Source organism: Austrofundulus limnaeus, unplaced genomic scaffold (genome assembly GCF_001266775.1).
Source record: "Austrofundulus limnaeus strain Quisiro unplaced genomic scaffold, Austrofundulus_limnaeus-1.0 Scaffold305, whole genome shotgun sequence".
Classification (NCBI taxonomy): domain Eukaryota; kingdom Metazoa; phylum Chordata; class Actinopteri; order Cyprinodontiformes; family Rivulidae; genus Austrofundulus; species Austrofundulus limnaeus.
This window is the reverse complement of record NW_013952707.1, coordinates 243,360-255,683: the sequence shown is the minus strand read 5'-3', so window position 1 is coordinate 255,683 and position 12,324 is coordinate 243,360. Positions and strand designations below refer to the sequence as shown.

At 40.9% G+C, this 12,324-nt stretch overlaps 1 protein-coding gene across 1 annotated transcript in view; it reads left to right on the top strand.

Moving 5' to 3' along the window:
- Positions 1-4,022: 4,022 nt before the first annotated feature.
- The window catches only part of crfa4 (cytokine receptor family, class I receptor 4), a gene marked incomplete at its 5' end in the record, with an annotated part of 54,840 nt that continues 46,538 nt past the window's right edge, over positions 4,023-12,324 (top strand). Inside the window, 1 exon segment of the mRNA XM_014021771.1 lies at positions 4,023-4,133. Coding sequence (XP_013877225.1) covers positions 4,043-4,133 — 91 coding nt within the window.

Here is a 12,324-nt window from a genome sequence, read left to right as displayed (position 1 = left end):
AGTTACTTTTTCCTCTCTCCTTTCCTCCTGTTTCGCAGCAGAAGCTTTCATGTCCGCAGCTGCACCCCCCCCCCCCCCCGCGGGTGCAAGTTGTAAGGATTTTCTGCAAAATTTATGGATTTTTAGGGCTCTTTATACATGTAAACTACTTTTATTCCTGATTTAAACTAGCAATCGTGAGCAGCTGTATGCTTTTATTTTTTTCTGTCAGGCTGTCGGAGCGTTCCTCCTCCTCTGTCCGGTGCTGGTGTGGGGTGAAAATCCTCCAACTCAGACGTTCAGAGATATAACTGTCTGCGATACTGTGGTCACTTTCCATGTAGCATCAATTATGCTAATGCTAGCTGTCACGTTCTCTCGTCCTGGCCACACCTCCGCTCTCTAACCCCGCTTCACCTACCCACACCCCTCCCCTATCTACTTTGATGCATTTTTCAAATTTCGCCTTGGGGCGGAGTTATCTTTTCACAGGGGGGTAAGATACATTTTAAGATTTAAGTTTTTTATTTCAAATGTCCTCATGGCTCAGCAGCAGAAGCATAAATATTACTGTTAAGAAAGCTAAATAAATAAATAATCTAAGTTTGGTTATGAAGTGAAATTAAATATCTGACAGTGATCATTACACAGTGTAGGTCTAATTCCTCACTTCACCATCTGTGTCGCAGTTTCCCGTTTCCAAAATGAGCGTAGGCATGAGTCAGAGCTGGCTGAGGCACCGCACATTTTCACGTCAAGTTTGGATTTTATAAATCACAACCTTGGCGTGAAAAGTGGCGTACGCAAGTTTCTGGGCTCAAATTGTGCATACGCAAGTTTTATAAATCCGACCCCTGGCCCGTAGGTCAGTGTAAACTGCAGAGTCCTGACCTGATCATGTAGCTCGTCTGTGCTGGCTCATTCTTTTGAACAGTGGCTGTTTTGTTTCCCCTGTGTATGACTGATCACAGTCCTCCTGACACTTAACAGCATATACTATATTACTCTGTTTTTGCAGGGGAACTGGAACTTTGGGGTGAACTAATCTTTGTCGTAACGTGTTTTGGGGTTTGAAAGACGTCCCAGTGGCTTTCAAACCTCAAAACATGTTACGACAAAGAATGGTTCAAATTGCTGTGAAGACGTGCAGAAATGGGCATGACAGAAGTGGTAGGAAGTTTTTAAAGAGACAGAGACTAATTTCAAAGAGTTTAGAAACATCTGTGATGTGAAGTCAAGTTTATTTTTTATTTAAACATATAAACAGCATTTTAATAACAACTGCATACATGTTAATTTGTACAGATTGTCCATAATTTACACAAATTTTCCATCACTTTGCAGGCACAGAGCAGTCTCACGGATTTTTCCAAAACCTCAGTTTCAAATTATCTTAACATGTCAGAGCCTGTAGGACATAACATCAAGCAACCATCTTCCAACATGCTCTGCCGCTACAAATAAGACTAGAAATAAGTTCTTCACTTCTTCCACTCTCCTTTCCTCCAGGGGGTGATGTCATTTCTGCAGGTGACAGCCCCCCCAGCATGGGTGGTATGGATTTGTTTTACAAAACTTGCGGATTTTTGGGGCTCATTATGCAGGTAAACTTCCAAAGGGGTTGGCATGTATGCAACTGAAGGTGACATAGTTACTTTATTATGGTAAAGAACTGTACTACATGCCTGAGAAATATATGATATTGGTCCTTTAAAGCCAGTTTTTCTCAAACTGAGTAGCCATGAGTAATTTAGTTTGAGGACTCGCCGATACCAATTACCAATACTAATTACTTACAGACTTAGAACTTAAACACTACACAGTGACTTCAAAAACACATTGCTTTCATTTACATCAAGGTATCTTTCCCCCTTCTTATAGGCATAAAGCCCCTCTGACTATCAAATCAAATATACATTAAAATATACAGTATACTGTTGCAACATTTTTAAATGAATAAAAATAAAAAAAAAATTCAACTTGGATACCTTTCTTAAACATGGAAGTGACAAAATTTTCACTTAAAATGTAAACTCTAACTCATTCAGTAGAGTATCAAATACAGTATTGATACTTGTATCAGTCCCCGAAACACGTTGTATTAAAGTAGCTTAATGAGACAGAAACAGAGCCAGAAGCTGAAGAGAACAATGTTTCTGAAGGATTTGGAGAGATCAGCGTATTTACACAGGGAAAATGCACTGCCTGGCCCAAAAAAATGGTCACTCACCTAAATTTTGTTGTACTGCCTTCAACTTTGAATTTTGCACAAGTTTCCAGTGGTGTAATTTCCACAAGCTTCACTTCAGCAATGTCTATATATATATATGTATAATATATATAATATATATATATATGACATAATATTCATTCATTTGCTCAAACATATAGTAAAATCAGAGAAACTGATCATTTTAAAGTGGTCTCTTTATTTTTTCCATATCTTTATAAATATAAAGGCATCTGGGGCAAATTGTCCAGTCTGCCAGAACTAAGTTAATCTTTTTAACAACTAATCATATTTGTACCTCACTGTGTCATATTGTGTTAGAATGACACATTTTCTTTTACAACATTTCAATAATTCCCATGTTTCATAATCTAACCGTGTGCTTTATTGTTCTTTCATCAGCTTTTCTAAAAATGTGTTCTGCAACAGAACGGTTCTAAGCAGATTAAGGACGGGAGCTTCTAATCTCTGCTTTCATGTACTTTTACTCAGCACAAACAGTTTCAACTTTTCCATCAGGTTCCGCTTTGTCCTATAAAAACACAGGTTTAATGTTTCATTTCAGTGGGCAGGTGTATTAGTACTAAAGTACTACAGCGTTAAATTGTGCCCCACATAGATTAGTGTACACAGAGGTCATGGAGCTAACTGCTAAGTTGATTAGGCAGCAGTGTTTGGAACAGGTCAAGTGTTCATGGAAACTATTGTTCTGCTCTGAAGTTATTTTCAAAATCCTTAAAGTTGCTGCCAAAGTCCTGCATGAAACAATCCATTTAATTCAGTTTAGGTTATTTATACAACACAAATTCACAACAAAGTCATCTCAGGTCTCAGAATAGAAAAATAACCAAATTGAATTCAAACAAATTCAGATTAAAATGTTCGGTTAATATAAGACAGTCCAGTCACATTTGGAATATTGCAAATTTATAAGTATACAAATATAATGTTTCAGAAAATCAACAAACTTGGTCAAAATTGAATTGTACTGTGATTAAAGCTAAATTATTTTGTGTTGTAGTGTTTCATGCTGCTCCTTTGTCCTTAATGAATATCCTGTTTCATTTCCTGTTTCACTAATTGCATCAATTCCAAAGGCTGTTTTGAATTAAACTACTCTGTTCATCTTTTTAGAAAACTCATCACACATCAGGAATCAAAGATCAGGAAAAACTGACCATTCATTTTCAAAGTGGATAATCAAATGAACACAATTTGTCTGTTGTAATCTGTGTATCCTTTGGTTTTTCCATTTCAAAATAAAGCGACTTCCTCATTTTTACATTTAGGTTTTAAAACAACATGGTTGTTTTTGCAATTTTATTTTGAAACAGAAAAACCAAAGAACGAACAACACACAGATTGTCTGTTCTTCATTTTTCATTATATTTTCTTTCTAATTTTGCCATTGGTCATGTGCATAAAAATGTAACTGGTTGACTGTTCATATAAATTAAGGTTTGCCAACATAAACACATTTTTTTAGTTTTATCATGCACTCACAAACTTATGGAGGAAGTTTAGTTTTGTTTGTGCTGTTAGGAAAGCATGGGCTCTCTGTGGTGAATGTGTTGTTCGTGACTGGTCTGAGTGGGAAGATGGAGGAAGCTGTATTAGCTCATCCCTTGTGATGTGGATGGTGACTCGGGGGACCAAAGCTGCGTCACCACTGAGAGCTCCTCATGTCTCAGGGACTCCTCTTCTTGGAAGACATAATGAAGACGCTTTCTCACAGCGAGGGAAACGCTGCAGGGATGTCAGGCGGATGTGGAGGACATTCTCAGCTCATGTTTGTTGTTGTTTTTGTTGACAGGTTTGGCAGACACGGTCAGGATGTTGTGGTTGCTGTTCTGTCTGCTTCCTCTGGGGGGCAGCCACCGCATCAGTGCCCAGGAGGTCAATCATAAAGGAAGTCATGATCACGGTAAGTATTTAAATATTGTTGATCTGATTATTGTGTAAATAAGAGGTACAGTATCTTACTGTAAACAAACAAAACTTTCAGAACTTTTACTTTTGGATACAAATAGGTTAAATTTCCCCAAGTCCACATTTCTTTTTCCTGTTTTTGTGATGAAGTTCCTGAACTTTCCACATTTTTACACTGTTGCTTCCTGATGACAAATCAGTTATAGAACTTGTTCCAAAGTGACCCAGCTTTTGTTTTAATTTAGAGCCTGTCATCGGGGCCCTGTTTCATACAGCAGCTTAACAAAGCCTGGGTTAACACAGATACTCTGAATCAACTTACCCCGCTCTGTGATACTCAGGATTTTCGGTTTCAGAACGGCTGATATCAACTGGGTAACTTAATTCTGAGTCAAGTTACCTCTGAGTTGAGTTGGAGCATGAAGCCCTAATTAATGGAAGTCAGATAACATGATTCACCATGGCAACAGGAAAAAATAAGAAGAAAGGAAGTTCATTTCTTGGCGCTGAAACTGGAAATATTAATGATGACATATAGACCAGGGGTTCTTAACCTTTTTGACCTCGGGGCCCAATTTGTTGAACAAAAACTGGCATGAGGCCCAGTCAGACATTACTAATGTATGGATCAAAATGATAATTATTCTAAATCTTGGTTTAATTTGTATTGTAATTACATCTTCATAACTAAACTATCAAAACTAACATAACTAAATTAAATACGCTTACAGTTTAAAAGTTAAACTCCTGTCAAATAATCACAAGACATGATTATGACAAACATTTTTTATATTGTAACCTGCCCATAACAATTATTTGAACAAATACAAAGGTCAGTCAACAGACCACTCAGGCTTATTAGCACATATATACAGTGTGTATGTGTGTATGTATGTATGTATGTGTGTGTATATATATATATATATATATATATATATATAACCTACAAGTAAGAGGAAAACACAGGGGGGCCAGGGCAGGACAGGAACCAAGCAATGGTCAGACGAAGGTGGAGAGAAAATGAGCAAAATTTATACAAACAGGGATAAGTGGAATTTGTAAACAACTGGGTGATTAAAGAGTGATAACAGGTGTGAGAGAACTGACTGGAAGAGACTGAATAATCTGAGGATTGAGAGTACATGAAAGGAACACTAGAGGGAGGCACATGACAACAGAAAGCACAGACACAAGACACAGATCCTTACAGTACCCCCTCTCCAAAGATCATCTCACGACAATTACCAAAACATGGGAGGGTGGAGGGGGCACAAACAACAATACAGGACGGAGGGCCAGAAACAACAATAAAGACAACATGGACCACGAGACACAAAAAACAGCCAGGGAACAAAAACGGCAAACCAAAAACCGACAAGAAACCCTGGGAGATAACACAACAAAGTCAGTCACTAGGATGGCCCTAGGCACATCTGAAGTGGGGCAGAAAGTTCAGGTGGGTGCCCAGGAGCCTAACAAAAATGTGGTAGGGACTCAGGAGGACGACCGTGGACTCGGCCGCAGCGAAGGTGGAGCTCTGATGGACGGACATGGATCCCACCGCATCGTAGGTGGAGCTCTGGTGGGCGATCTGGAGCCCGGCCACGACGAGGATGGAGGTATGGTGGACGACCTGGAGCCCAGCCACGACGAGGATGGAGCTCTTGTGGGCGACCTGGACCACGGCCACGATGAGGATGGAGCTCTGGTGGGTGACCTGGAGCCCGGCCATGACGAGGATGGAGCTCTTGAGACTCTAGAGGGGCCGGCATGGACACAGAAGACTTGGATGTTGGAGCAGGACCAGAAGATGATGGGGCTGCAGCAGACGAAGAGGGCTCTGGAGGCCAGGCTGCAGCAGGCGGCATAGAGGTCTCAGCTGCAGCAGGGTCGTGGACCACCTCGGGGGCTGCAGCAGACGATGAGGGCTCAGGAGGCCCAGCAGCAGCAGAGGAGGGGGCTCAGCTGCAGTAGGTAGAAGGACCTCCACCAATGCTGCAGCGAACATGGTGACCACCGCTGAAAGTGCAGCAGAGGTGGTGACCACCATCTCCCTCTCCCCAAGGGCACCCACACAGGGAGCAGAGGTGCTGACCCTCTCCAGGGCACAGGAGATGGAGGCGTCGACCCTCTCCGGGGTACAGGAGATGGAGGCGTCGACCCTCTCCGGAACGCAGGAGATGGAGGCGTCGACCCTCTCCGGAACGCAGGAGATGGAGGCGTCGACCCTCTCCGGAACGCAGGAGATGGAGGCGTCGACCCTCTCAGGAACGCAGGATATGGAGGTGTCGACCCTTTTATGGATCACAGGAACCCATCAGCTCGGCGGAGCAAGGTAGAGAGACCGCCGGAACTGGCCCCGAAGAAGCTGCCGTTCTTCTCCAGCGGCGGCGGCGACCTGAAGAGCTCAGGGAGACTGCAGTCGGGTCCCCTTTCCCCTGCAGCAAAGGCTTGGCGGAGTGGGCACCCATCGGCTCTGGAGAGCAGGAACCTATCGGCTTGGCAGAGCTGGAACCCCTCGGCTCGACGGACGGTCCAGCAGATGGGGTAAGAAGGGCAGCACGGAGGAGTCTGTTGCATGCCAGGGCTTCTGAAAAGAGCTCTGACATCCCGGGGCTGGAGATCAGGTGGGGGAGCTGAGCAAACAGACAGACAAAGTCCTCTGTTGCCACCCACTTGGTCCACAAGTCCACAGAAAGGCCGTCCACCTTGATAAGAGCACGGGTCCTCCCCTGGACCAAAAGAACTTCCTCTGGGGACAACCCAAGAACAGGACTGTCTGCTGGATCCATAGTTGGTTCGACCATTCTGTTAAGGTCTTGGTGGCAGGATGGACCCAAATGCAGACAGGCTCAAAATTAAACAAAACTTTATTAAAGTAAAGGCCAGCGTGGTGGCAAAAAAACCTGAAACCTACAAGTAAGAGGAAAACACAGGGGAGCCAGTGCAGGACAGGAACTAAGCAATGGTGGGACGAAGATGGAGAGAAAATAAGCAGAATTTATACAAACAGGGATGAGTGGAAGTTGTAAACAACTGGGTGATTAAAGAGTAACAACAGGTGTGAGAGAACTGACTGGAAGAGACTGAATAATTTGAGGACTGAGATGACATGACATGAAAGGAACACCAGAGAGAGGCACAAGACAATAGAAAGCACACACACAAGACACAGATCGTTACAAGAATTGGCTTCATCTTACTGTTTTTTTCTCTTTCTTTTTGTTTTTATTAAAATCTGACATGTTTACTTGTAGTCTGACATTTTGTATAATTTTTTTATTTTAACTTGAAGAATGTCTTGATGTAAACAATACATCTGTAAAGAAGCAGTCTCTGGTGAAGCAAGTTGGAATGAATAAAAAAAAGTTTATTTAGAGAAAACTTCCCATTTTCAGTTATTTTTCCATGTTTGGATCTTAAGTAAGCAATGATTCAGATGCTGTGCAGGTATTTCTGTTCTCAAAAAACATTTGTCACATTCACTTCCTGTCTTTTATTAGCTGAGCCAGCAGGTGTTTTCCTCCACTTGATGCTGTAAACATGTGAAAATTGATCCATAATTTCATTGTGGAGTGATGAGGAGGCTGTGACCTGCGTCACATTAACACTGAGAACAAGAGCAATCATATTCAGGGTTGTTTCAATCCACTGAAGTGCTTTTAAATCGCTGAGGAAGGTTTGTTTTAACATCTTACTCCGTTACACCTGTCATTTGAAACTTTCCCTTCCAGCTGAGCTTTGCACTTCTTTATTTTATGATTCATGGATTTATTTGTAGGGTTTGAACAGCATGAACTACTAATTTATTTTAAAATCAAACGAGGCTTCATGCTTCAGTTTAAAGGGGAATGTACCTGTGCTGTTAATACCTTGTGCTTCTGCAAATGGTGCTGTTATGTTGATATTTATTTAACAAAGACAGAAATACATAGTCCAAGAATGAAGTTACTCCGTGGGATGATCAGCTGAGTTTTATTGCAACAACAGGAAACACAGAGAACCTGGCCTGTCTCTGTGCCTCTGCTTCTTTCAGTCAGTCTCTCCGCACTGCTGTTGAACTCTGTGTACCCTGTTTCTTGAGAGGCCTCATATATACAGTATATTAACAAACACCATTCTGTCATCTTAGCAAGATTTGATACAAGGTCAATGGAAAACACAAAGATAAACACAAGTGATATCTAAGAATGACTGTTGTTAGCAAATCTTGTTCTGACTTTAATCAATCTATCTGCAGATGAACAGCATGTCATGAAAACGTAGGTCATTAAAGGATGTCATGAATTACTTGCTCAAACAGAAAGTATTAGTTCTATTACAGTGTCAATTTAAAGAAACAACAACAACAAAAACAAACAAAAAAACAGGAACAACTTATTTAAACATATGTGGCATAATGTAAAAACAGGAAATGTGTATTCTGTAACAATCTCGTAACAAGTCCAAACATCAGCTGACCCAATGCACAATAACTCATGGATCGAATAAGTAGCCCGAAAAAAATATAAACTTTTTGGGCCAAACTAAATTTAGCCTTAAATGATGTTCAGGATTTATATAGTGTGTATCCTATATGTTCACTGTTTAGCACAATTTACTCAAACTTGGTAAAACAGGTTGATAGATAAATGCAAGAGAGTCCAATTCTGAATCTCGAAGGCCACCATCCTGCATGTTTTTTGTTTATAAATTAGGCATTTAAAAGGCTTCTGCAGAACTTAATTCAAGGCAATTCAATCATCAAATCAGATATGTTTGAGCAGAGAAAAAAGTAAAACTACATCAACCTAGTAGCCAGTGAGCACCTTTCAGGTTTCAATAATAATGTCACTGCAAGACAGCAAGAAGAGCAAACACACGGACAGATGTAAAAGGTAAGTGAGTTTATTTACAGTGCTCAGGATAATATAACTTCTGGACCTGGAGACGGAACAACTGATCAGATTGGTTTTTGAACCTGTTGGGTCTTTTCTATGCAGTTGTTAGTGGGCTTAATTGTTTCTGAAGGGTGATCTGCATGAGACATAGGTAAGATACTTCCAGAGCTTAGAACTAGAGGACTCTTTCCTAGGTGAGACGAGGCGAGGCAGCATGTGAGCATGGATCCAGGAGAAACAAGACACCAGGGTCCTCATTTATAAAGGATTGCATGGATACTAAAAGTAAACGTATGGCCAAAAGGCAAAAATGGTGTATGAAAAAAAAGAAAAAAAAATCAGATTTATAAAACCGTGTGTGCACACACCTTCAAGCAATTTCCCTTTATAGATCACAGCTGCAGCTCAGTTTGTGCACAAGGTCCCACCTCAGGTTCTGCCCTCTACACGCTCACACTCAACCATAAACAGTCAATACAAAGTACCTCATGAATGTTAAGATGTATTTAAATCAGTCAACTGATCAATGTCAATGAAAGCAATTGGCCGGCTCAGGCACGTGCTCTGTCGTGCATCTGGAGGAAGAACTGCACATGTGAGCAAATTGTCTGTAATCGACACAGATTTTTTTAAAAAGCGAACTTTTAACACGTTCACACTGGCGAGGGTGCACACACCCTGCGCAAGTTCCCAAAGCGTTGGTGCATTCCATTTACGTCGTATTCCCGGAACTGGTAACTGGTAGTAACGTCATTTTCCAACAAACCATATGCATTCCACTTAGCCGACTGGTGATTGTATTGCTACCGCTAACCTAGCTACAACACTGCTACAATAAAGAGCCAAGCTTATTTGTGGCCATTTTGTTTTCCAGTTTTGTTTTATAATCCTGTTTGGCCTTTAAGATGTCAAGCAGCTCCCGAAACTGTCAACCTGCTGACTGAGAACATTTGTATATAGTAAACTTTTTATGCAGAACAATATACTTATTAAATTACATTTTTCTTGAGAATTTTAGTTTTTCAAAAGGACAACCATAAATTTTTGATTTAGTCAACAGGTTGTTCACCGGACAACCTGAAAAACTTCCTTATGTCTAAAAAATATTTCAAAAAATTTATTTTCCAGTAATAAGTATTTAATAGGGGTGCAACAATACATCTATCCGTATCGAACAGCATTGAACAGAGCTTTAGGTTCAATACACACTTGCATTGAACAATACAGATTTTTAAAAAATATTTTATCAACTTGTCTTCTGAAGATGCTCTGTGTTGAAGGATCAGTGGATCTGTGTTCGACTACTCCACCTAGGCTGCATTTTTGAGCACAGATCCACTGAGAAACTTGCTGTTTCAGGAACATTTAATTTAAAAACTGTACTTTTGAGGTTAAACAAATGTTCATAATTAATTTAAATAAATTACAAGTTAAAAGGGGCATGGAAATTTCTCTTTTTTGTATTGAAAAAATATCGAACCGTGAGACTAAAATATCGAACCGAACCAAATCCTGAATTTTCTGTATCGTTGCACCCTTAATATCTACCCATCTACCCCATTGTTTTCTGTATTAATAGAGCAAAACAAGTTTTCTTATTGCTTGTCTGTCACCATCGGGCTTGTAAAGCCCGCTGCAGTCTGAATCCTTCTGTCATAAACCTAATTATTAGTTTATTCCAGCTGTTATTCAGGAATTTTATCCTGACATAACACAATCTTTCTGAGGAGTTCAGACCTGCGTAGCTTACTTACTGACTCTGCCTAATAATAGTCTCAAAACACCTGTTCCTAGGAAAGTTTTAGCCCTATTCATTAGACGAGTAGGGGCGGCACCCTACGCGGTGGCTCTCAGACCAGAGCGCTGTTAAACCTTTTTAATAAAACCAGCAGATGATACAGAAAATTAAACTTACCGGGGACTCGAGATAGACACCAGGACCAGCTGAGTGGATTTGTGCCTTCTTGGCAAAAAGTTTATTAAAAAGTCAAACAATATCAAAACAGGATTATATTATAAGGTGTTTACATCCTTATCAATAATAAAATCAACAAACAAGAAATATATGGTCTACTAGTCCACAGAGGGTTGAACTAAGACAAAGATGCCCCAAGAACTCATCTGCCCCTCGTGGGTCCAACAGGAAATATTATACTCCTGCTGATTTAGCATAATCATGAATAATTATTCCCTTTTACTCCTCCTCTTTCTTTTGTTTAGAGGAGAAAAGAGTCATGTTACTTTTAGCAAACTGAGAACCTACGAAGTCCCAGTTCACATCAAGTTTAGATAATCTTGAAATAAAAACTGGGGGCAGTTTCATTTCTTCCACTCTATGAGTGGGTTATTACCACTGGAGGGAATGTTCCAGTTTAAATATTCCAGTGTACAAGAGTATATTAAGCAGAACTTACAGACTGGGCTGAGGAGCTTCAAACCTCAGCTGGCCTTAAGGACTCCTTTCTGTCACCGTCACCACCAGCTCAACTTTCAGTTCCACTGTCAACTCTTCCCCGTGTCTCACCACTTCCAAACTGTCCTCAGCCACCTCCTCGCTTTCCATCCCTGCCGTTTCCCGAAACGTAAAACTGATGGCCAGAGGCGATCCAGTTTTGAAGTTTAGCTCAATAAGTCATTTGGTGTGCGTCTTAGCCCAACGCATGTAAACATATTAGTACTTAACGTTCCCTCTCAGCAGCTGTTTCTTTCGTAACAGACTAATTTTCTCCTGAACAGATCCGAGTTCCACCTTGATCACTCCGGGATGACCTCCTCTATCCTTCATTCTCTCCACTGCGACCACACCGCCACTGACTTTCGGCAGCTCCCATTGTACTCCCTCGACAAGGAGCTCATTCACCAGGGCTGAAACGTCTTCCTCTTCAGTGTAGAATACTTCAGAAATAATCACTGACACGTCAGGATCAAATCGGGTACTGGTCTTCTCACAAGCCCAGTCCAATTTATCCTTCATTAGTTCAATTCTTCTGACCAGCAAACTTATCTCCACATCCATGTTCTCCTGGAGTTGTTTTACTTTCTGAGAAGATTCTGCCTTCAGACACTTCTTACTCTCATTGACTAAACTGTGCAGATAAACACAGATACTGTTCATCTTAGAATTCAGCTGCTCTTCAGATGTGATTTTCAACCTGTCCACTTTGGAGCTTAACAGCTTGAGTTCATGCAATATACTGCTTGAAGTTGAATCCTTGGGCCTCATGCAAGAACCGTTCATACACACAGATTTGTTCTTAAGTTGTGCGTACGAGTGATTTAGGAGAATTTGTGGCATTCACCAATGTT